This window comes from Anopheles gambiae, chromosome 2, assembly GCF_943734735.2.
Source record: "Anopheles gambiae chromosome 2, idAnoGambNW_F1_1, whole genome shotgun sequence".
NCBI lineage: Eukaryota > Metazoa > Arthropoda > Insecta > Diptera > Culicidae > Anopheles > Anopheles gambiae.
Genome location: NC_064601.1, coordinates 38,526,565 through 38,547,732, shown reverse-complemented (window position 1 = coordinate 38,547,732; position 21,168 = coordinate 38,526,565). Strand labels below are relative to the sequence as shown.

General features: G+C 49.4%; 3 protein-coding genes across 10 annotated transcripts; 1 reads left to right on the top strand and 2 right to left on the bottom strand.

The window, feature by feature from the left end:
- Nucleotides 1–2,957: 2,957 nt before the first annotated feature.
- Nucleotides 2,958–4,788, bottom strand: LOC1274185 (O-phosphoseryl-tRNA(Sec) selenium transferase). The gene is made up of 4 exons (XM_313270.5): nt 4,584–4,788; nt 4,385–4,514; nt 3,398–4,309; nt 2,958–3,325 (listed from the first exon to the last, which is right to left on the bottom strand). The coding sequence occupies exons 1-4, from the start codon at nt 4,698–4,700 to the stop codon at nt 3,036–3,038; spliced, it is 1,449 nt and encodes a 482-aa protein (XP_313270.5). The 5' UTR covers nt 4,701–4,788; the 3' UTR covers nt 2,958–3,035.
- Nucleotides 4,789–5,287: 499 nt separating this feature from the next.
- Nucleotides 5,288–9,622, top strand: LOC1274184 (myosin-11). The gene is made up of 3 exons (XM_313268.5): nt 5,288–7,831; nt 7,972–8,901; nt 8,975–9,622. Exons 1-3 carry the CDS (start codon nt 5,654–5,656, stop codon nt 9,170–9,172), a joined length of 3,306 nt encoding a protein of 1,101 aa, XP_313268.5. The 5' UTR covers nt 5,288–5,653; the 3' UTR covers nt 9,173–9,622.
- Nucleotides 9,623–9,966: 344 nt separating this feature from the next.
- On the bottom strand, nt 9,967–21,006 carry LOC1274183 (regulator of gene activity). 8 transcript variants are annotated; one of them, XM_061652926.1, is made up of 9 exons: nt 20,847–21,006; nt 19,287–19,479; nt 17,687–17,900; nt 15,823–16,428; nt 11,322–11,544; nt 10,908–11,225; nt 10,606–10,810; nt 10,339–10,503; nt 9,967–10,235 (listed from the first exon to the last, which is right to left on the bottom strand). In XM_061652926.1, the coding sequence occupies exons 4-9, from the start codon at nt 16,423–16,425 to the stop codon at nt 10,010–10,012; spliced, it is 1,740 nt and encodes a 579-aa protein (XP_061508910.1). In that variant the 5' UTR covers nt 16,426–16,428; nt 17,687–17,900; nt 19,287–19,479; nt 20,847–21,006; the 3' UTR covers nt 9,967–10,009. The 8 variants fall into 8 exon arrangements, with proteins under 8 accessions (XP_061508910.1, XP_061508908.1, XP_061508909.1 ...); XM_061652924.1 differs by lacking the exon at nt 17,687–17,900; XM_061652925.1 differs by lacking the exon at nt 17,687–17,900 and having other exon boundaries at nt 19,287–19,476; nt 20,847–21,004.
- Nucleotides 21,007–21,168: the final 162 nt, after the last annotated feature.

Below are 21,168 nucleotides of genomic sequence, written 5' to 3'. Positions count from 1 at the left end.
ACATGATTCGGTTTAAAAACTGAAATACGAGGCACCTGGCCAAATTCATAACGGTACGTCGTAGCATGCACACACACACACGCACCTCTTTTAATTGTCATGTTTGTTTGGCGCGATCAAGTGGCACACGATCGGTGACAACATTAATTGCAACCAGCAGGATGATCAAGCAGCCAGTGCAAGCAGCAGCGCGACCAACGTGTGCTGCTTTTGCCCAATTATCATAAAGCTATTAATCGTACGGCGGGATTGCACTGTTTCTCGGCAGCTGGTGGATGGTTTTATGCGTTTATTTTTTCGGGACGTGCGGCGGAACACTTAACATGATCGCGATCTTGGTCGGTGAAATTCATTGCGCCAGTTGGCATGTGCTGCTTCGATGCCTCATCACGATCATTGGTTTGGGTTTTCGGGCCTTTTTTGAAAAGGATTCGAGGATATGATTAACGCGAGCTTGTTCCGTGCGGCAGCAGATGGTAGCCAATGGGCACACCTTGAGTGGAGAAATGGAAACGAAAATCACCGAAGAGACAACACAGGCCAACCTACCCAGCTTAGACTGTCGTCTCCCTAAAGCCATCTCTGCTACAAGCTGTACGGCAATCTGGAAAATAAAAACACAATACTTTTTTTTAAAATCCTTCGACAAACTCCCCCCTAAGCCACCATCATCGCTCCATTCGGGTGTTGATCGGGTGTGGAAAGAAACCGGGATGATGCTTGATAATCGTCCGGTGAACCTCTCTCCTCCTCTACTCGCAAACGCCGCACGCAAAAGGGCACGCGATCGCGATACGATACATCGTTCAAATCCGGCTGGCGGCCGGGCAGCATATGCATGCGGCGCGCAGGATCCAGCGTGCGGGCAGGTGCACACGAGGGCCACTTCCTCTCGAAAGCTGTTGCCGCGCTGTGCGCACAGCATACATTGTGCACACGTGGGCCCTTTTGCTCTGCACCCTGTGGGCGCTGCTGCAATTTGTACTGCAGCGAGCGTTCCGAAGTGGACTTTAATGACTTTCAAAATTTTAATAGCGACGGTAACGAGAACGCATGATTGCATCCTCTCGGTGTGTGAGTGTCATTTGGAATGGGTGTGAGTGTGTAAAGAGCGAATTAAAAACGGGCAGTGGGAGGAATGATTTTAAAAACATGTTTTCTTTTAGCGTTTTCAGCATTAATGAACGTCCATTTCAAAATGGCAATAATAAAAAAAGACAAATAAATTAATAATCATATTCTTTGGGGAATTTTCCCCTCCGTCTTGCAGGGAAATGTTCTTTCCTTTGAACACAGCATTGGATTGCTTGAAAAGATACCACGTGCCAATAACGATCGATCCGTCTTCATGCAGATGCATCCTGAAAGTAACACCTTTACGTCATCTCGAATCCATGAAATGATCGTGCATAATCATCATTGAACAAAACGATAAGTCATCGGTCTCTGACACTAAAGTGGAAGCAAACCATCCCTTCCGTGATGCATGTCAGTTCGCTCAACATCCGATCCGGAGAAAAATGTACGGACGCACCAACATCAAATGCACAGGACACGATCGATTCATCAATCTTCATTAGTGCTGACAAACCAGGGGGCGCCTTTTTTGAGAAGGTAAGCTGGCTGTTTTGTCCGTCTTTTTTGGCGTCAAACCATCCGCGGGGTATCGGTTTTGCGGCATCATTAATCGTCCCAAGGGCTCGTCCTTTTGGTCCTTTGTGTCGGGGATCGGAAGGATATTATACGTTTCCATGGGTGCGCTTGCTTGCAAAGAAACCATTATTTGGATCAATTTGAAAAGCGGAACAGATCGTTTCCGGTCATTGGTTAATGGAAAATGGTGGAAAAATTACGTGCAGGATGCTGTAATTTACCGAAAATATTTTCGCAACTACGTTTGTGAATTAGTAAACAAAATTAAGATACAATTAGATGGAATTCTTATGGCCCCCCGTGATCGTAATCCAGTCATCGCTGCTTAATTTCACTCCATCTTCGGATTGTTTTTAATACTACCCACTGTAATCGATATGTGAAACAAACAATGTGGCCCTACAAACAGTGGATTCAAAACCGTCTGGTTTGCCTCAAACCCGTTCGCTGCAACAAATTTGCTGCACACACACACACACACACACACACACACACCGCCATGTCGGTCCGTAGTAGAACCCGATCCGTCACAAGAGACTGCCGGAAGTGGGAGCGGTTCTAATTGTCCGTTCGAAATAATGGAAAACCTGAAATGAGGTGAAAAGCGTTGCGTCTTGCCACCCTTCCCGTTCGATTCCCATACGCAATACGGTAACGGGTGGGCACGACGCGAGGAAGGGTAGACGAGGTAATTCAAAATAAAACCCCGTACCGATTCGAGCAGCAAGGAGTGGCCGCTTCTAGTTCTAGGTGGATGGGGTAGTGGGATTGGGGGGGATCAAAAGAAAAAAAAGACGTTCCCTCTATAAACGGATCAGCTGTGCCACGTGGTGCACGAGCGCAACTGATCCAAACGTGGTGAAGAAGCCGGGTGAAGAAACGTATGCACTAAAATGAACGAATGGGCATTGGTTCTGCGTACGCATGTTGCTGCTCCCGGCAGGGCAGCGAAACGGGCAGACCGACCCCTCTTTCCCTCCCCAACTAGGGACCATTCGGGTATTCTCACAGTTCATTCGCTTTGTGTGCGCATTGTTTTGCGCGCTTTTGTTCAGCTTCAGTGCGTTTCGTTCGTGTGTGTGTGTGTGTGTGTGTGTGCTTATGCTAGAAACGGAGCGGTTGACGGAGGGAATGACAACGTCGAATATGTAGTTCTCCCGCAACTCGGGTTCGGGTGTGTATGGAGTTTGGGGACATGTAATGCCACCGAACGGAGTATGATTCGTGTGATTTGTTAAAAGCAATAACATCTTTGCCAGTAAGGTCGCGTTCTTTCTGTACGAAAAGATGTGTTAACATTTGTGTACCATTCAATGTTCCCTTTAATAAATAAACTCAAACAATTCTCATTTTTGTTTGTAAGGAAATAACAAATAATAACATTATTTTCCATCACCCATATACTTGGTGCGATACTTACGCAGAACTTCATCCAACTTTGCAAGAAAGTTCGCCACTTCATGCGACTTAATGCCCAGGGACGCACTCGCCGTGAGGTATGGTACGCTGGCCTTCGAGCTATGCGAGCCCCATGCCTGGAAAGCGCTACCGTCGATGGTTTTGCTATCGGTCGTGCTTACCACCCGACACCCGGACACGCCACGTTTCTGTAGCATGGAACCGATCATTTCCAGCCGGCATGTGGTCGTTTCAAACGTCACCAGCGACATGGCTATAATTTAAAAGAAAAGCGTGCTATTCATAACCTTCATTAAAAGTAAATGGTTTCTGCTGTAATACATACCGATGGAGATGGGATTGCGGCAGGGCAGGATACGTTCGTTGTGCGCTTTGGCAAGATTAGTCAATCCTTCCAACAGCACAGCGTACGCTTCTTTTCGTTCCTTTAGTAGATCGCTGTAGCCATTCCGTCCCAGGGAAAGCAGCGTCATGAGTACATCCAAATGCTGCGTACCGGAGGCACGGCCAGGATAAAGTCGCGCCACGGCATCGACCGTATCGGCACTGGATCCTGCCACTATAGCACCACCGACCGGAACGAGCAGATTCTTATCCGTGCTCTGTATGAAAGCATCGACTCTGCCCGTTCGAGCCGCTTGATTTAGCTGATGGCAGTAGTACGAACTCTGCAAACCGTACGCATTGTTCACCACGTGCGGTATGCTGTGCGCTTTGCACAGCTTGCCCAGCTCGATCACATCGTCGCTGCTGCGTGGCGCAAAGCAGCTCGTAGTTGATAGCACGCAACAGATCGCGTCAGCACCGAGCTGGTTAATGTGCTTAGCAAATGCTGCCAGATCGGTAGCAAACGTAGGATTCGCGGCTTGCGGTTGTTCCCCATTTTCGTTAATCTCCGATGCTAGCAAACTGTCGATCGCGATGGGTGTAAGTCCAGCGGCTACGATACTTTTGAAGCAAGATTGTTGATCTACTCGCGACCAGAGCACGTAGCGTGCCGCAGGCCTGCTGGCGTGAATGGCGCGTAAAGTGAGCATCACAGTCATGCCTGTAGCTAGCGGGACAACGATCGCGTGGCCACAGGACAGAATGCCAATCGTACGGATCCAGTCCCGCACCAAGCTGTTGGTTAAATTTGCCATTATCGTCGACCCGACTGCTTTGGGTTGTGCATCGGTCAGATTTCCGGAACGTCCAATACCGTGAGAAAAGTTGTAATGTCTCCGTCGTACCAGATCTGCAAGAGTAAAGGGGCGTTAGAGTTAAGCGGGTTGTGCGGGATATGATTGCGTGCTTCTCGTTGCTATTTTACCACAAACGATCCGTCCTTCCCGTTCGCCCATGCCGCATCGTGTGGGGAAATTGTTACTGTCCAGCAATGCCAGCTCGCTGATGCAGTGTTCGATCATCGGTTCGCACCATCCCGAGGCCGGTAATTTACGCTGCAGTGAATGGGGAAAACAGCCATTGGTTACCATTAGCAATGCCATGTTTAGTCGCTTCTTACATACCTGTTCGAGCAGTAGTTTGATTTGCTTATCACGCTCCACACGTGCATCGTTCGCTAGGGTGAGATAATTTTCCGGGACAAGATTCTTTGGGATTGATTTAAGCGTATTATCGTTCATCGAAATGCCGCAGTTTGGTCGTTGCCCGACCGGTAAATTCCACCGCTGATGAACAATGAACCGGTTTGTTTACCTCGTTCGAAGAACTGTCAAAACGATTTCAGGGTTGTGTATAACCCTAGGGACAAGGTGTACATATGAATTCGTGGTTTTATTTCTCATCTCTTTGCTAAAACCGACCAACAATGATATTCCAGGTCGATATTTTTTTGTTTCTCTTTTATTAATTTTTGATGATCCTGATGCAATTTAAAGCTTGCGGTATGCGTCCCCATTTCACTTTGTAAACTGTATTAACCCTATTCATACCTCAACTCTACTCACCTTGGCCACAAAAGGACGCGAAGTTGACAGTACAAGAAAAACACGATCAAAGCAAGGTGTGTTTATTAAGGAGGTGAATTGTTAGCGCGTTTTCCGGGCGCCATCATTGAGTATTGTTATGTCAAATCGCATACAATTTTCTATACCCCCCTCCAGCCCACCCCGATTTTAATATCGGAGCCCCCAGTATTGTTATGTCAAGTCGTGAAATGTCAATTTGCTCTGAAGCACTTCACCTCCTAATATCCATACACCTTGGATCAAAGTTTTGAAAAAGCAACGAGAAGAAGCGCGGCGGCAAAAAGAAAAACTATCCCAGCGAGAAGAAATTGTCTATCGCACTTTTTTTTTGTTTACATCTCCACCCGCCAGACGATTGAAGACATTCCGAACATTTTTCACCGCCCTTTACGGCTGCAAAGTTCAAGGTCGAATGTGCGTTGGCCGAAAACCGTGGGAGCGAGTGCGGGCCTTTGCGCAAATCAACGATCGTTGGCAGTGCGATTTTTCATCAAACAAAATGTATCGCGCCAGAGAGTGATTGGCGGGGGCAGTGATAAAAGTGCCGATTGTCCGTGGGTGTGTTTCACCGTTTCTAGTTGCACCACCGACGACGACGACCGAGGAGTATGAACGGGCCGCCGCTAGTGTCGATCTTCAACGATGGCGTTAGTATCAACCTCAACCGGAGCGAGATCGAGCGGCAGCGTGCCGCCGAGGAGGAGGAAGAGCTGGCGGACCACAAACGACGCCAGGAGCAGTTGGCGAACGAGCTGGAGAATGCGTTCGACGATCTGGATTGCGACGATACGCTGAACTCATCCACCCACCACTACAGCGACGAGGAGGACGATTTCGATTCGGGGTGCGATGGCAAACGAACGCTCCCACCCGCGTCTGTACCACCGCCAAGAATGCAATCGAACGGCATGATGAACCTGTTCGATCACGCACCGGCCACTCCTGCGAAGGACGGCGGCGGACCGGCGCCAGAAGATGGACTGGCCGTGCGGGAGATGCGCCTGCTGCTCGAATCGAAAACCCGCGAACTGGAGCACGTGACGCGGGAAATGTACGATCAGTGCCACAAGCACGAGCAGCAGATAGGGGAGCTGGAGAAAAAGCTGCTCATCGAGCAGGCCGAGAAGGATCGGGCCAACATGACGCGGGACCAGACCCGCGAGCTGTTGGTGCAGAGCAAGACGAAAATCTCCGAGCTAGAGGACGCGGCGGAGAAGCTGCGAGCGAAGGTGTCCGGGCTGGAGGACCAGAACGTGAAGCTGGTGGCCGAGCTGGAGCAGAAGAACATGATGCTGCAGGACAGCCTGCACCGCTACCGGATGCTGGAGCAAAACTCCGCCCAGAAGGCCGACCGGCACACGGACGCACTGCTGAAGCAGACGGAGGAGCGGCACAACGCGAAGGTGGCGATGATGCAGCAACAGATCGACAATCTGCGCAGCGAGCTGGACGACCGGCAGCAGGACTGCCGCCGGCTGGAGGCTCGCTACGGCGAGCTGCAAAAGTCCCGTGAGGCGCTGCTGATCGAGCAGTCCGAAACCGTGCAGCGGTTGCAGGACCAGCTGGAGGATTCGCAGCGCCAGTGCTCGAACTTGCTGTCCCGGACGAAGGCTCAGGGCGATTTCGAGCAGGAACGGTTGCGGCTGCGCAGCCGCATCAATGCGCTCGAGCAGGAGCAGTCGGAAATGCGCCAAACCATACACGATCTCACGCACCGGCTGGAGAAATCGAACGCCGAGCTGGAGCTGATGGACAGCATCGTGCACGGGCAGGCGAATGGGGCGGACGCGTCGTCGGGCGATAGAAAGCAACCCAACGCCAACGTAACGGCGGGCTACACGTTCGCGCAGCGCAACCTGATCGGCAGTACGCCCAACAACAACAACCGGGGTGGCGATGGGGACGACGATGGGGACAGCCGGGTGGTGCGGCTTAAGAACGAGCTGCGCGTGTGTGTGACCGGGCAGCAGGAAAAGCGGGAATCGATCCGCCAGCTGGAAGCGAATCTGCAGGCGAAGGATCGCGAACTGGAGCAGCTGAAAAGGGACGAGGGCGAAACGCTCGTGCAGATGAACCAGTACAAGGAGGACGCGTTCCGGCTGGCCTCCAAGTGTAGGATACTGGAGCAGGAGCTGGAAAAGCTGTCGGTGGAGGGACAAGGCGCGAAGAAGGATAGCGATCGATCGTCGATGGGAGGATCGGCCGGCACGCATCGACGCCGCTCGAGCTACGACGTACGGCAGGAAGCGTTGGAGGATAAGATATTCGCCCTGCAGCAGGCAAAGCTGGAAGCGGACGAACAGATCGAGCTGTTGGAGCGCGAGAAGGCCCAACTCACGGAGCGGTGTAAAACGCTCGACGGCGAAGCGGGCAACTGCGCCGCGCTTAAGCTGGAGGTGGAAAAGCAAAAGTTTCTCCTGGCGGACGCACAGCAGGAGTGCGATCGGTTGAAGCGACTGTACATTGAGGTGAGCGGCGCGAAGGAGGAGCTTGGCCGGGAGCTGAGCACGCTGCGGGCACAGGACAGTGCGAAGCAGATCGCCGCCCTGCAGGAGCAGGCCGTATCGCTGGAGCGAGCCCTCCAGCTGGCCGAGCTGAAGGCGAGCGAGCTGAGCAAGCTGCTCGATAAGGAGAAGACAAGCCACGAAGAGCTGCTGAAGCAAGTGTCCTGCGGGATGGATGCGAGTGGTCAGAAGAAGGGGGGATCCGTTGGAGGAGGAGGAACAGGCACAGCATCCGGCAACAGTTGCACCAAGTGTATCGATGGGCTGACACAAATCTCAAAGGTAACTAACGGAAACGATCGTTTCATCGCGAGTACTGGAATTTACAATCATCTCCTCTGTCTCTCTCTCTCTCTCTCTCTCTCTCTCTCTCTCTCTCTCTCTTTCTCTCTCTCTCTCTCTCTCTCTCTCTATTTCTCTAGTTGGAAATAGAAAATCTCAAACTGCAATCTGCCTGCTCGTCACAGCTGCGCGAAATCGGTGAACTGAAGGTTCAGCTGAACGAACAGCACGCGACGATCGCGGAACTGCACAACCGGCTCGATCTGAAGGCGGAGCGCGATCAGCTAATAGACGAGCTGAAGGAAAAGGCGGCCCAGTTCGAGCAGATCATACGGAACCAAATTTCCACCAACTCGTCCAGCGCCACCACGAGCGACAGTGCCACCTCACCGATCCGGCAACGGGTAGCGTCGCGGGACCAGAGCGTCGGCACGGCGGACGAGGCGGCGGATAGTGGTGCCACCAGTGAGGATCGCTCCAGCGCAACACCGATCGATCAGCAGGACATCCGGCGCCAGCTGCGCGATCAGGAGCAAAAGGTGCGCGAAGAGATGGCGAAAGCGTTCGCGGGCCAGATCAAACAGATCGAGGAGCGGTTCCGCGCCCAGTTTGCGCGGTTCGAGGAAAACATTGACACGCTCAAGACCGAGCTGTACGATCGGGTGGCCGAGCTGAAGGTGCGCAACCAGGAGGTGGAGGTGCTCAAGTGTGCGATCGTGACGGAGCGCGAAAAGATGCGCGAACTGCTGGCGCAAAAGGACGCGGATGCGCGCGCCCTGTTCGACAAGCAGTCGGAGCTGATGGGCAGGTACAAGGCGGAGGTAGCGAACGGGCAGAAGAAGGTGCAATTTCTCGAGCGCGAGCTGCAGGAGAAGCGCGAGCTGTGCGCGAGCGAGCGGCAGTCGATGGAGAAGCTGATCGCGCAGATTACGGCCGAGCGGAAAATGTTCCGCGAGCGGGAGCAGGAGATGAACGACCGGTTCCAGGAGGTGGAGACCGAGTACCAGAAGAGCCTGGACCTGGTGACGGAAAAGTATCAGTCGGCGAAGAAAACCGCACTCAACTATAAGGTAATTGGGACGGGCTAATGACGCATTGCCGGTTGAGAAATCGCATTTTCACACACATTTTCGCTCTTTCCAGAAATATGCGGAAGACAAGGAGCAACATATGCTGAAGGAGTACGACCGCATTAAGGAAGGCTACAATGTGGCGTTGCAAAAGGTGCAGACGCGCATGAAGGAAGCGCTGGAAGGCAAGGAGCAACACTTGCGGGAAAAGATCGCCAAGCTGGAAGCCGAGTACGAGTCGAAGCTGCAGCATGTTCGGCAAAAAAGTTAAAACTGGCCTTTTGTAGCGTAGGTTAAGATTATTTGCTGTGCGCTTGGTAGTGCCGTGCCGTGTGATAGGTAATAGGTAGAATGAATGCTATTTAATATACTACCACAGCTCCATGACGATATTGTACCATATTGTTTAACACAAAGCTGCCTTGGAATTGTTGTGGAAGAGATGAGACAAACAACTGCCAATATGTAAACGCGGCATTATTGATTTTGAATGAGTAGGAATTGGGCGTTATTTCCAGTTCCAGCTACCAAACCCATACAAACACACACACACACATCCCGCCGTGGTGCGGAAGTGCTGGAATATATGGAAAACGTAACAAGTATTTTGCTAACATTATTTGCTGTAGATAAACCGGTACACACACTGCATGTGCTTTTAGTCAGCGGCAGAAGGACGATAATAGCTATTCGGTCGCTAAATAAAAATTTGTTGACAAAACGTTACCTCGTTGCTTGATCGTTCTTTGGCATTGTTGTTCGACTTCGTTGACCATTTATATCTCTGGTGATAATAATAATAATGATAATAAAAATAATACTTTGGCACAACAACCGCTGCCGGTCAAGGCCTGCTTGTACCCACTAGTGAAAGTGGGCTTGGCTTTCAGTGACTTTTTGTTACCGTAGCAGGCTAGTCAGTCCTACGTAAGGGGGCACGGTCTATTCAGGGCTTGAACCCATGACGGGCATCTCTGGTGATATTTCTTCTAAATTGCTCACCACACATCGAGCCACACACACACGGACAACGTACAGCAGCAACGAAAATAACAAGCGCCGAGGTTTCTGACCGTGATTTTCTGGTTTAATTACAAATTAATAAATATTATACAGGCTGTCCACTCATCGTAACGTAAGCACTTATGTTTGGACATTTATCTAACTTCATTGTATCCACTTGAAATTCTTTTGGCACTCGCCGCCAAGTTTGCGCATCGAAGTAGTAGTACGTGCCACGCTCGGTTGTGCCATTCTTCTCGTACGGTGTCATGCCGGGCACACGGGTTATCCACACCTTCTCCTCCGTATGATATCGCCAATCTCTACTGTGCCTGTGAGTGTGTGTGTGTGAAAACGGGACGAAACCAAACAAACAAACAATTAAATGGTGATGCTGCGGATTGGATGCAGGAGAAACGAAGCGCAATGACTTACAGTTCGGCAGCCGCTGCTAATTGCATCATATCACCCACGTTCGTGTAAAATAAATAAAATAATAGATCATCCTTATACTTCTGCAGCGTTAGCTTCGACAGCTTGTCCCTTATTGACATGTTGATCAAATACTCTGGTGGTACGTGGTACTCGATATCCTGAGGCCTGTGCAACAAGAAGAAAGCGAAGAAAAACGAATGCAAATTAGAAATGGTCACGCAATGCAGGTAGGGGGGAAACAAAAACGTTTACAACAAACACACGTACCTCGCGGGCGCATCAGCGAAGGGGCCGCCAAAGCACGGGTACAGGTTTTCCACCGCGGTCAGATTCAAACCCAGCGCCATCAAATCCTGCCCCATCGCTAGCGTCACCAGATTGGGATCCGTTTCCGCCGCCCGGAGGAACGTTAGCAGGCCCACCATACCGAACTGGTTGTTCACCATACTGGCAGGGATGTTCGTTACCGTTCCTATTGGTAAGAAAGGCATCGAGAGAAAGAGAGAGAGAGAGATGTTTCAATATGGAACTGCTAAGCCTGGCTCCACATTCTGCTAGCCGAATTATACCATTGGGTGATGTTTGTACGCCTCGCTTCATTGCTCCTTTGTCCATGTTAACGTTGGAATTGCCGGAATCACTCTGCAGGTCCATGCCCATGCCTGCCGCACTGCCCACCTGTCCGCTGCCGCCGGCACCCTTGCCCCCCAAACTGTCCGTGCCGCCGTGATGGTCCGGATGGTGATGATGGTGCACGCCCTGCAGGCCCTGGCTGGCCGCACCCATCTGGCTTCCTTCGGCGTTCTGCGTGCCGGGCAGCGCTGGAAAGTCTTCGTTCGACATCGTAAACGCAATCTGTTCGGACGTCGGTTGTTTTACCATGCCAACTGCGTGTGTGTGTGTGTGTGTGAAGAGATGGTCAGAGATGAGAAGTTAAGTATTGTTAGGTAAAACAAAGGGCACACAGTGGGCGACGCTCTTACCGTACGGTTTACTGCCCGGCGGTTGCAGCGCGTTCGACTGCGGCAGGGATTGATCGTTCTGGCCACCGCGTGCGTTCGTGAGCGAGGGAAATTCGGAGAGATCGAGCAGGGGCGGGGTGCCAGTTTCCGCCGCACTGCCGTCGAACACACCGTGGTAGTTGTTGATGCTATTCCCACTTTGAGATCCGTATCCTCGCGACTGCATGAACGAAACCATGTTGGACTGCAAAGAGAATCGGAGAGGGAAGAAAACGTTAAATCAGCGTGGGTAAAATAGTACATAAAAGATGAAGTGTTGGTGGAAAAAGTGGCACCAGAGCATAGTGCAGAATGAAGACGGTTTGAAATATTAGAAGAGGGTTGATATTATACCTGTTAAAGAGCGTTAAATCGAACGACGAAAACCAAAGGGGTCCAACACACCACAACATGTGCAACATTGCTTAAACCATTATTGATCGTTATTAGTATACATCGTTATTAGCTATGTTGAAGATTTATCGTCATTTTGATAGAAAATAACAGAATTAAAGAAACCACGTTTTAATCATTAGATGATTAATACACCATGTTACCATTTGATACGCGAATTGTCTAACAATACTTTTTACAATAACAACAAAACGTTTAGTAACCTGAAAGCGCAAAAAGTAAGTAAATGGCCCAAAGGAAAATATGAGCTAATTGCGCAAATCGTCGCATTATTGCGCAAATAATCTATCTTTGCTTGCACAATCGCTGTTGCACAAGCTGTTTTCCTGTTGATCATTTATACTTCAATACCTTTGTTTATTTATTTATTTATTGTTATTTAATACTATACACCACTCATGAAATGTTTGCATTTGCCAAATCATCAAACGAATTATTAACAAAATTATTGATTTAAAAAATCCGAAAATTCCGAGGATATTTTGGAAATTTGGAGACCTCAGTATAAACGCAGCTCCAATATCCTGAATGTTTTTTGTGTTTAGTACTGTTCTGTACGGTACTAAACAACCCAATCAGCCTCAGGATGTTTGGCGCCATGCTTCGTGTGCGCGTCATATTTCCGCGGGAAACAGAAGCACAAACGTGTAATTGTGCGTTATCGGTTAATATTAAGTTGATCTAAGCCATCCGCGACGAATTGCACTTACATTGCCTACTGCTGCTGTTGCTGTTACCGTTGATCCTCCACTTCCACCTACTATTCCTCCACCAGCTACACCTCCTACTGCCACACTACCAGCAGCAGCAGCGCTACCTACTCCAATGGTTGCTAAGCTCGATGAACCCGACGACACCGAGGCCGATCTTTGGTGGTAGTATCCTTTCTGTGGCATTCCTTTCTGTGACAGCGTGACAGAGCACATGCTTCATCAAACGTACAGACCACACACATACACACGCACACAATAGCGACACAACAACAATAGGTGCGGGAAAAGCAAAGGAAACAGCAATGCAAGTGCTTCCGGAAGTGGCGGCTTGTCTGGCGATATACCTTCACTAACGCACAAACACTCTCTCACACACACACAAACAAACGCAAACCGCGACAGAGCACGGTACGAGCGGAGACAAACAAAACAGGCTATGTGCGGATCGGATGCTTTGTGCAACACAATGCCAATGGGCCGGCTGCTCCACTGCACACTCTCACACACACGGCGCAGTGTTTTTCGTCCTAACCAAGGACCGTAAAGATATCAGGTCAAGTTATAAGCCCGTTTTGACAGCTAGGTGGAAGAAGAATCGACGAAGAAAACTGACAGTTAGTTTTCCGTTTTTGGCGAACGCTTCAAGTTCTCGAAGGAAAATTTCCATTTTAAATCACGGACTGTGTTCTAATAAACTAAAATATTCACCCAAATTGATCTCCACCAAATATTGACCATGCAAAACGTAAACAATCCATCAATACATATACAAGCGGAAAACCATCTGTCAAAATCGGAGCCCAGGGGGGGGATCGCCTAAACCGCTATAACTACACCTCATTATACATTCCACCTTGGTCCTAACACAAAACTGGCGACAGCTGTCAGTCAGTGAGCGCAGCACAGAAGCAACACCATAAGCGAGGTTATGAGCGCAAGCGCGATCAACAAAAAAACACGCACGAGGCAGGCGCGTCAACACACGGCTGTTTTCAAGCACACAACACAACTGCGCAGCAGATTAGAGAAGGGAAGCGCGGTTGCTGAATCTTCTACGCGTGCCTTTCTTCTTCGCAATGTGACACACACGCGCTCCCTTTTTTGCACAATGCGATGCAGACCTTATTGGTGGGATTTATTACATTTGCACACGCGGGGTTAAGCACTTTTCTTCCGTTTGTTTTGCTAAGGAGTAGTTGTACAGTGCTGATGCCGTAGTAGCAAGAGTGTTGTTATACCATTCGGTAGAATAGTTGTGGTTGTTGGCGATAAAACGCGTTAGGGAAAGCTAATCCACGGATGGATTGTTGTTTGGATCGTTGTTATCACACCACACCATATACGGACGCGCTCTGAATTAGCGCGTTCAACACAACAGCAACACATTAATGGCCCTTAAAAGCGGCACGAGGGACAGCGAGACGACACAAACCACCACCACAGACCGACCGTAAGAACATTCCCCAGCGAACTAACAAACACATGGTGCTGCGCGCATCTAATGCGAGTCGAGAGATGAGCGCCGCACACACGAGAGCAGAGAATACATGGACACCGCACGGGGTAACGAAAAACGCTTCATGCGCGGGCGCTTCTCAATACGCACACGCGCGCACACACATACAGCGTCATCGTAGGCACGTTTAGCTGCGCCAGCGACATTCGGTGCATTCAGTGCATACCACCGACAAAACAAATGCACCCGCTAACGTCCCTAACTAAACGACTGCTACCTACCTACTGCACCGCACACAACCACACACATGCGGCCATTTCTCTGCCGGATGCTCTCGAGCTAATTTGCGATGCATAAAACAAAACAAAAAAGGGCAGATGCGGCACAAGAACCAGAACCACAGCAACATATACGGCGGCCTCGGGAGGTTGAGCGGACGGGGGATAGGGGGTAATAAGTATGCTGTGCGCCGTCGCTATGCAAATGTGCAATGCACATATCTTCCCCCCCCCCCCCCCCCCCTCGGCTCAGCCGCGAATAAAGGGCCGAGAGGTTGATCACCGGTTGAGTCCGAGTGTTGTGTGGGTCGTACCATTCACCCACTGTTGCTGGGAAGCGTAGTGTGCGTGTGTCTGTGCCTGTATGTTTGTTGTTTTAAAATACATAAACTGCAATACCAGCAGCATTAAAAATGCGATCACAGCAATCCACTCTTTTTTTAATTCGTCTATCGCGAAGAAAGATCTTCCAGCGCTTAAGAAAGCGAAATCACACGCAGCTTAAGATCGTGTTGTAAGCCATCGGATCTTGAAAAACAACCAGGGTACGTATATTTGATAATGAAAAACGACCAAAAAAAGTTGCCCGAAACCGCTAGCTGGTAGTTTTTTTGTTTTCGTTTACCCTTACAACGTAGCGCTGCTTTGTAAACAAATTGATACGCAGGCAAAGAACTTCGAATCCTCCTGCAGGGTAATTCCACCAAAAAGCGGTGTGCATCGTTCTACTCATTTGACGATGGATGATTTACCGCCTGTATTTAGAATATGCTTTTTTGTTTGCATTTACTACCTTATAATAAACAAGGCTGTTTTTTGCCATCGCCATCCCTTGCTGCCTATTATCCTTAAAGATTTCATGAATTTGTGCATTTCCCTTACGGGTATCTTTAAGGTAAACATTAAAACATTGATTTAGTTCTACGTTCTGCGAACTTCTACAACTGGCTTATGCTTCTCCATGTTTGGCGCTACTAACATCCATTCCTAAAGCCACTAATGGAGCCGTGGGCTATACGAGTTGATCCGCACTGTTAAACTTAAAACCTTGATTAAATACTATAACAAAAGAATAACAACAAAATGTGCAAAGAAGTGATTTTAATTAGGTACAGAAAATAAGAAGTAAGAGAGACCAATACGATTCCCCGTAGAGTATAAAGAATAAAAGAGAAGGTAAAAAAACACACAAACATCATCCCATAAACCAACCAAAACCGAACCAAAACAACCAAACCAAACATATAAAACAGGACATATATAAGGACAATGTAATGGGTACTTAAAATCCCAAAACACACACACTCAAGCTTGACAAAATAATAAAGAAAAACATGGACTCATGTGTAAACGGCTTATGAGCTTGTTGGTAATATTGTGTACAACTACACCATCCACGGCGGAGGTTTAGAAAACGTTACTAAAGAATGTTTACTGGTCATGTTACTAGTGAGAAAATTTTACTAACGAGTGAGTAATGGCCATAAAAAAGACCTTCAAAAAAAGGATCGCTTCCTAGACAGTGCCCACACAGTGTGGCGTGTGATGTGCTCTTTGGAGAGGGTCTGTAGAGTGGGTGTGTTGTTGGTTAAATTGATTAAGTTTGCTTCGTCTCCACTTACCATCGATGTGCCGCCCACGCTGGAGAGTATCCTCCGGTCCGGGAAAGCGACCGAACCACTTCCAGCACCGCCACCGCCCCCACCGCCACGCTGCTGGCCGCCGGCTCCACCGAACAGGGTACTAATTCGGCCCCCTCCCGTTAGCGCATTGCTGGTGGAGGACAGTTGCTGCTGACTACTGTTGGGACCATTGCTAGCGAGCCCCGCACCGCCGCCTGCACCGCCACCGCCGTTCGGTCCGCTCGCGCCGCCCATAACGCCCGAGCCCGCGCCCGGCCGTCCGGGATTGCCACTGCCGGCACCGTTCGCGCTGGGCGAGAGGGGCGCCACCGACGCGGAGGACTGATTGCTTTGCTGCTGCGACGGAGGTGTAGCGTTCTGTCCGAAGGGGCCACCACTGCCGCCGACCACCGAAGGGAACATACCGGACGTTGGGGTAACATGGCCTCCGGCACCGGACAGCGCACTATTGCTGAAGGCTCCGGCGGCACCGCCCACCACGCTACTGTTGCCTCCCCCGCCGCCGCCTCCTCCTCCTCTCCCGCTTAAGGACACACTGCTCGGTATGCTTCTGGGCGGTTGTTGGAAGTTTAAGTTTGCCATACCCTGGACGGTCGAAAGTGTTTGTAGGGTTGTGTATTTTGTGTTTTGTTTTGTGACACCGAAGATTGAATTTTTTTTAGAACAACATCACAAACCAACCGAGTAATTTGGAAGCGTATCAGGTGTATGTGTGTGCGTGTATGGCACGGATTAAACGCGTTCAAGTTGTTGTGACAATGCGCAAACCATACGCGAACACACACGCAGTTGGATCAGATAAAGCAATGACGCCATGTCAGCACAGTGACAACAAACAGAGGGTTTGCAGCGTATCAATAAAGGACAGAACGTACGTAAATGCGTACCAAAAGAGAGCACACAGAGTGCCCAATGGTCAATGGAAATATCCGTTTGGGGTTTTCGTTTATGTTTTTGGTGGTTGGTTCGATTTTGATTCGTTTCGATTGCAAAAGTTATGGGAGACATGGTGGGTTGGCAGGTTGTTAGATGGTTCAAATTTACAAAACACCAGCAGCAGTGGCATCACATTGTGGCATCCATCAATCCGGCACAGAAGAAGCGGGACGAATGATGCCATGGTTATGGGTTTTTGGTGGTTTACAATTATTTACGTTAGATGGAAAGAGAAGAAAAAGTAAAACAAACGATTAGTATGATAAAACTGCTTATGAGAATAGGTATAAACAGGCGTCAGTAACATCTTCTTGCTATACGCGTATTATCGATTGGCTTCCGCTTTGCTTTTGCTGCTATTTCCCTTGCCAAGTTGCAGCAAAAGCACGCCATTGTACGCCGGTATCGTCTTCGACTGCTTCCAATTGCATGTAAAAGTTGCTGTTATTTTGGCCCACTGTCTTCGGACCGTGGTTGCTTCCCTTCCCTGATTGCTGTCTATTACGTTCTATGCTCAACACGAATCCTATATATTATGCACTGCCCATCCAGCAGCTCTTTGCGCACTTTTCCCACAAGGGTGCGGACGGCGCGAAAATATGTGGGTGAGATTAGTAAGGGCATCATCTCCCACGCTACTAAAGAGCGCCAAAAAAAAGGAATCGCCGGTCAAATGGGCCTCATTTTCCGGCAATCCAATCTGCTTATTCCCGTGCTTCTTCGCTGCTCGTCCAGCGATCCCCTTGATTGACGTCAGAAAAGCTCGACTTTTCCTATCATTTTGAATTACAAATTACACAACAAGACACACACACACACACACATACGCACATTGCTCTAATGCTCAGTCCCTAAAACGAAAACAACATCAATCTTAAATGAAGCGGTACAGTGCAAGCCAACCTACCTAGCTGGTGTGGAAACGGTTCATAAAAAAATGTATCCTGAGCGCGTTAAATCCTTTCCTCGTCCCCGCCTTTCCTCTCTCGCAGTGCACACAGTTTTGTTGCTCGTGTGGTATATGTTGCTGTCGTCCCTCGTGTCGTTAAGATGCCACCAATGTGGCCACCAAGAGCTTCCGGGTGTGTGTGTGTGAAGTTATTTGAACAACAGCGCGACACCTAGGCGTGGAGCGAAATTGTCTTAAAACATGTGAAGCTTGTCCCTCGGTATCCTGCGATGCGATTACTCCGGTGTCCGTTCAACTCGGTTCGATGGTTGCTAAGATATGCGTTGATTTGGCAAACATGACACTTTTACTTCTTCAAAGTGAGAAAAAAACCCTCCCCACCAAAACCGCACTCTCTCACAACACAAACCAGCTTCTTCTTCTTCGTTGGTCTGATGTTGCTCTCGCCATTGAACGGAGTGTTACAGGGATGTGTGTGTGTGTGTATTTTTCGTTCCTTTTTTCTTGCCCTTTTGCTTCCTAAGGTTTTTGAGGGAAAATAATCAACCTGTACACCAAACCAAACATGCACACGCACACATACATGCATACACTTTTACGCGTGATTTTCCCGTCAATGCTGTTGTGTGCTTGAGGCCCTTTTCTTCCGTGTCCCTCGCCCGATGTAATGTGAAGCAGGGATGGGACTGACCCCTGACAGTGTGTAAGGGAAGTGACTCGTTCGCCACGGTTTGGTGTTTGGTGTTGGCGCTCACTCATTCCCCGTCATCGAAAAGCAACGACAACAGAACTATGGGAAAATCACACAAAAACCTATGTTGGGCAAATAATTCCTTGACTCACATGCACACACATACACCTCAAATCGGTACAAACACACAGCCAAATTTGCGAATGTGTACCAGCGCAACAAGAATCCTTGAATCGGTAGCAGCGGCCGGATAGAGAAAGCAGAAGAAACTGCTTCTTCGCTTTACCTTTCTTTGCCAGTCTCTCTCTTGTGCCGTGAGCATAACCACGCACACAGCTGCAAATGCGAGCGCGCACATAAACACACGCGAGCCCACACGCCCACACACACACACACACCCCACGGAAGCTACGTGAATGTATGCGTGTGTACGCAAGCAGCGGTATGAATTGGAGTCTAATAAAATTGTTATTGTTATTGGTCTTCTTGCCTAATCGTTTTCTCTCGAATGATTATGGTAGTTTTTTGTTGTTGTTATTGCTCGTGATGATGTTAATTCTCTTGCTACACCCAAAACGCTATGCGTTTAACCACTCCTGCCGCACAAACTAGCAAAACTTTGCCGCGAAAATGGGATGCTGTTTTGGGCCAACGCAAAACACACAAACACACACACACACAAATACACAACACGACGGAAACGCGGGGCTAACAAACACACCATTCTAATGAAGGGTCGATTAATCGATTGCAATTTTCATCACATATCCCCGCCGCCGTCGCCGCCGCCACCGCCGCCACCGCTGCCACCAAGACCGCCTGATGTGGAAGTGGTGGCGGCGGGTAGGATAGAGAATTATTGATTGCTTCGGCGTTAAAAACGCACAGGAAAGTGCCAAAACCAACCTCGTCAAGTCAGAATCCAACCCGTGTGTGTGTGCGTGCACGGTACACTGGTGCCGGAAAGGGAAGGGTTTAACACGTCGGTGTTCGTTGTTATGTTGATATCATGCGCGGCTCCCCACCCTTTCTCTGCCCGATTCCCGATCGCGCCGTGTGTTCGCCGTCAAAGTATGTTTCCACTGGATGTCGTCGCCTGCTGAGAGTGAAATGGGAAGAGAACGAAGAGGGTGATGTTTTGTTTTAGTGGTTTAGAGCTTCCTTCTGGTTTGCTTGCAATCTAGAGTGGAAGGCAATCGACAACGCACGGTGGGCATTGGAGGACATGGGAGCACCTCAGAGCGGCCAAACGGTCGAACAAACCGACCGAAAAACCTTCGAGCGGCGAAGAATCGCGTAACCGCACGTACGGCGAAAATCGAGACACAGCCTTGGACCACCAGGCAATGGCGCTTGTGCGTGTATTTGTGCACTCTTGAGGGTACGTGCACCCTCCGCGCGACGGTACGCAACTCTCGCGTGAACCGGTTTTATGCGTTGATTCGGTGGTTGTATTCAAAGCGAACAAGAGCACACCCGAAAGCTACGGGTGCTACGGTTTCGACTCCCTGAAGAGGGGGAGTAGAGCATACAATCCGCCTTGGTGGGTCGAGCAAACGAACTGAATCTTCCGCTCTTGTGACCACACATGTGCAACATGATTTCAGCTCAATTTATCTGCCCTGCACCTTCCCGGCCGGAGTCACAGTTGGCGGTGCCATCTTCACGCCATCATCCGACCGAAGCGAATCGAAAAAAAAAGATGTCCCAGAACAAGTTCGCCTGCCACAGGTAACGCGTTTGGCGCGATAGCGTACTTGCCTTCTGCGCAACCAAACATGGATAAACAAACCCGCTCCTTCGCGTCTTTTCTTCGCTCAAGTACCAATAGGCCAAAAATAACCATATCCGCGTTGTTGTGTTGTTTCACTACTTTGAAGCAGTAGCAGCAACAGCACACATACACCAGAGGGATGATGATGCGAGGGCATATACAAAAATTATTACAGTAATTTACCACACCGTATAAACAGAGCGCAACTGCATAACAGTATGTGGGGTGGCTCACAGTGTGCTTTGCGCTGTGATCATTGCCTCAAGATTACGTGCACCATCACCCCCCGAATAGGGAAGGAAGAGAGTTTCCCCGAGCGGAGCGCGGGGGGACGACAATCAATGTCCTCCATTCATCACGAAAGGACGAAAAAGTTTATTTGAATGCACTGAGCGAAGAAGAAGCAACTCCATGGGCGAATTGTGAAGGCTAATGGTTGTATGCATCGAGTGCTGCTCGAACCACACATACACACACACATGCGCACGCACACACACACTCATACACTACATCATACACACGCACGCACGCACACACACAATACGCGATGGAGGTGTATCGCAAAGAAGACAACGAACTCACTGCTGCTAAGAGTGGAGGATCTAGGTATCTAGGTTTCGCTTCGGATGCGCTTTGCACCGCTTGGCCGTGCCGTAATCCGTGCTGGCGACCGACCGGCCGTTAGGGCATACCTTTGCGAACAATTTGCACCAAGTTTTGCGAGCAATTACTACCGAAAAACGTAACACTTCGGACGCGTAAAATGTTGAGAAACTCTTTCCACTTTCAGTAAAGCTCCTCCGTTGACGTTTCGTTGTTGCGAGGACCGTCGCGAAGCTTTCAACGTGGTACCGCCCGACAGCAGCGCCGGTCACGAGGGTTTGACAGCGGAACTCGTCACAGGGCACTATGGGACGAATTTTGTGATCGAAATCATTTTAATCAGTTTTGAATTAAAAAAAACGAACGAAACAAAGCGTTTCTATAAACATATGGATTATTAAACATTTTTTA

Excerpts from the sequence above, each read along its gene's own strand:
- LOC1274185 (XM_313270.5), bottom strand. The coding sequence starts at position 4,700 with ATGAACGATAATACGCTTAAATCAATCCCAAAGAATCTTGTCCCGGAA. Across the intron at positions 4,310-4,384 it reads GGAAGGACGGATCGTTTGTG|ATCTGGTACGACGGAGACAT; the intron begins GTAAAATAGCAA and ends TTACTCTTGCAG. Across the intron at positions 3,326-3,397 it reads CCGCAATCCCATCTCCATCG|CCATGTCGCTGGTGACGTTT; the intron begins GTATGTATTACA and ends TTTAAATTATAG.
- LOC1274184 (XM_313268.5), top strand. The coding sequence starts at position 5,654 with ATGAACGGGCCGCCGCTAGTGTCGATCTTCAACGATGGCGTTAGTATC. Across the intron at positions 7,832-7,971 it reads GGCTGACACAAATCTCAAAG|TTGGAAATAGAAAATCTCAA; the intron begins GTAACTAACGGA and ends CTATTTCTCTAG. Across the intron at positions 8,902-8,974 it reads AAACCGCACTCAACTATAAG|AAATATGCGGAAGACAAGGA; the intron begins GTAATTGGGACG and ends CGCTCTTTCCAG.
- LOC1274183 (XM_061652921.1), bottom strand. Across the intron at positions 10,504-10,605 it reads TTCGCTGATGCGCCCGCGAG|GCCTCAGGATATCGAGTACC; the intron begins GTACGTGTGTTT and ends CTTGTTGCACAG. Across the intron at positions 10,236-10,338 it reads TTAGCAGCGGCTGCCGAACT|GCACAGTAGAGATTGGCGAT; the intron begins GTAAGTCATTGC and ends ACACACTCACAG.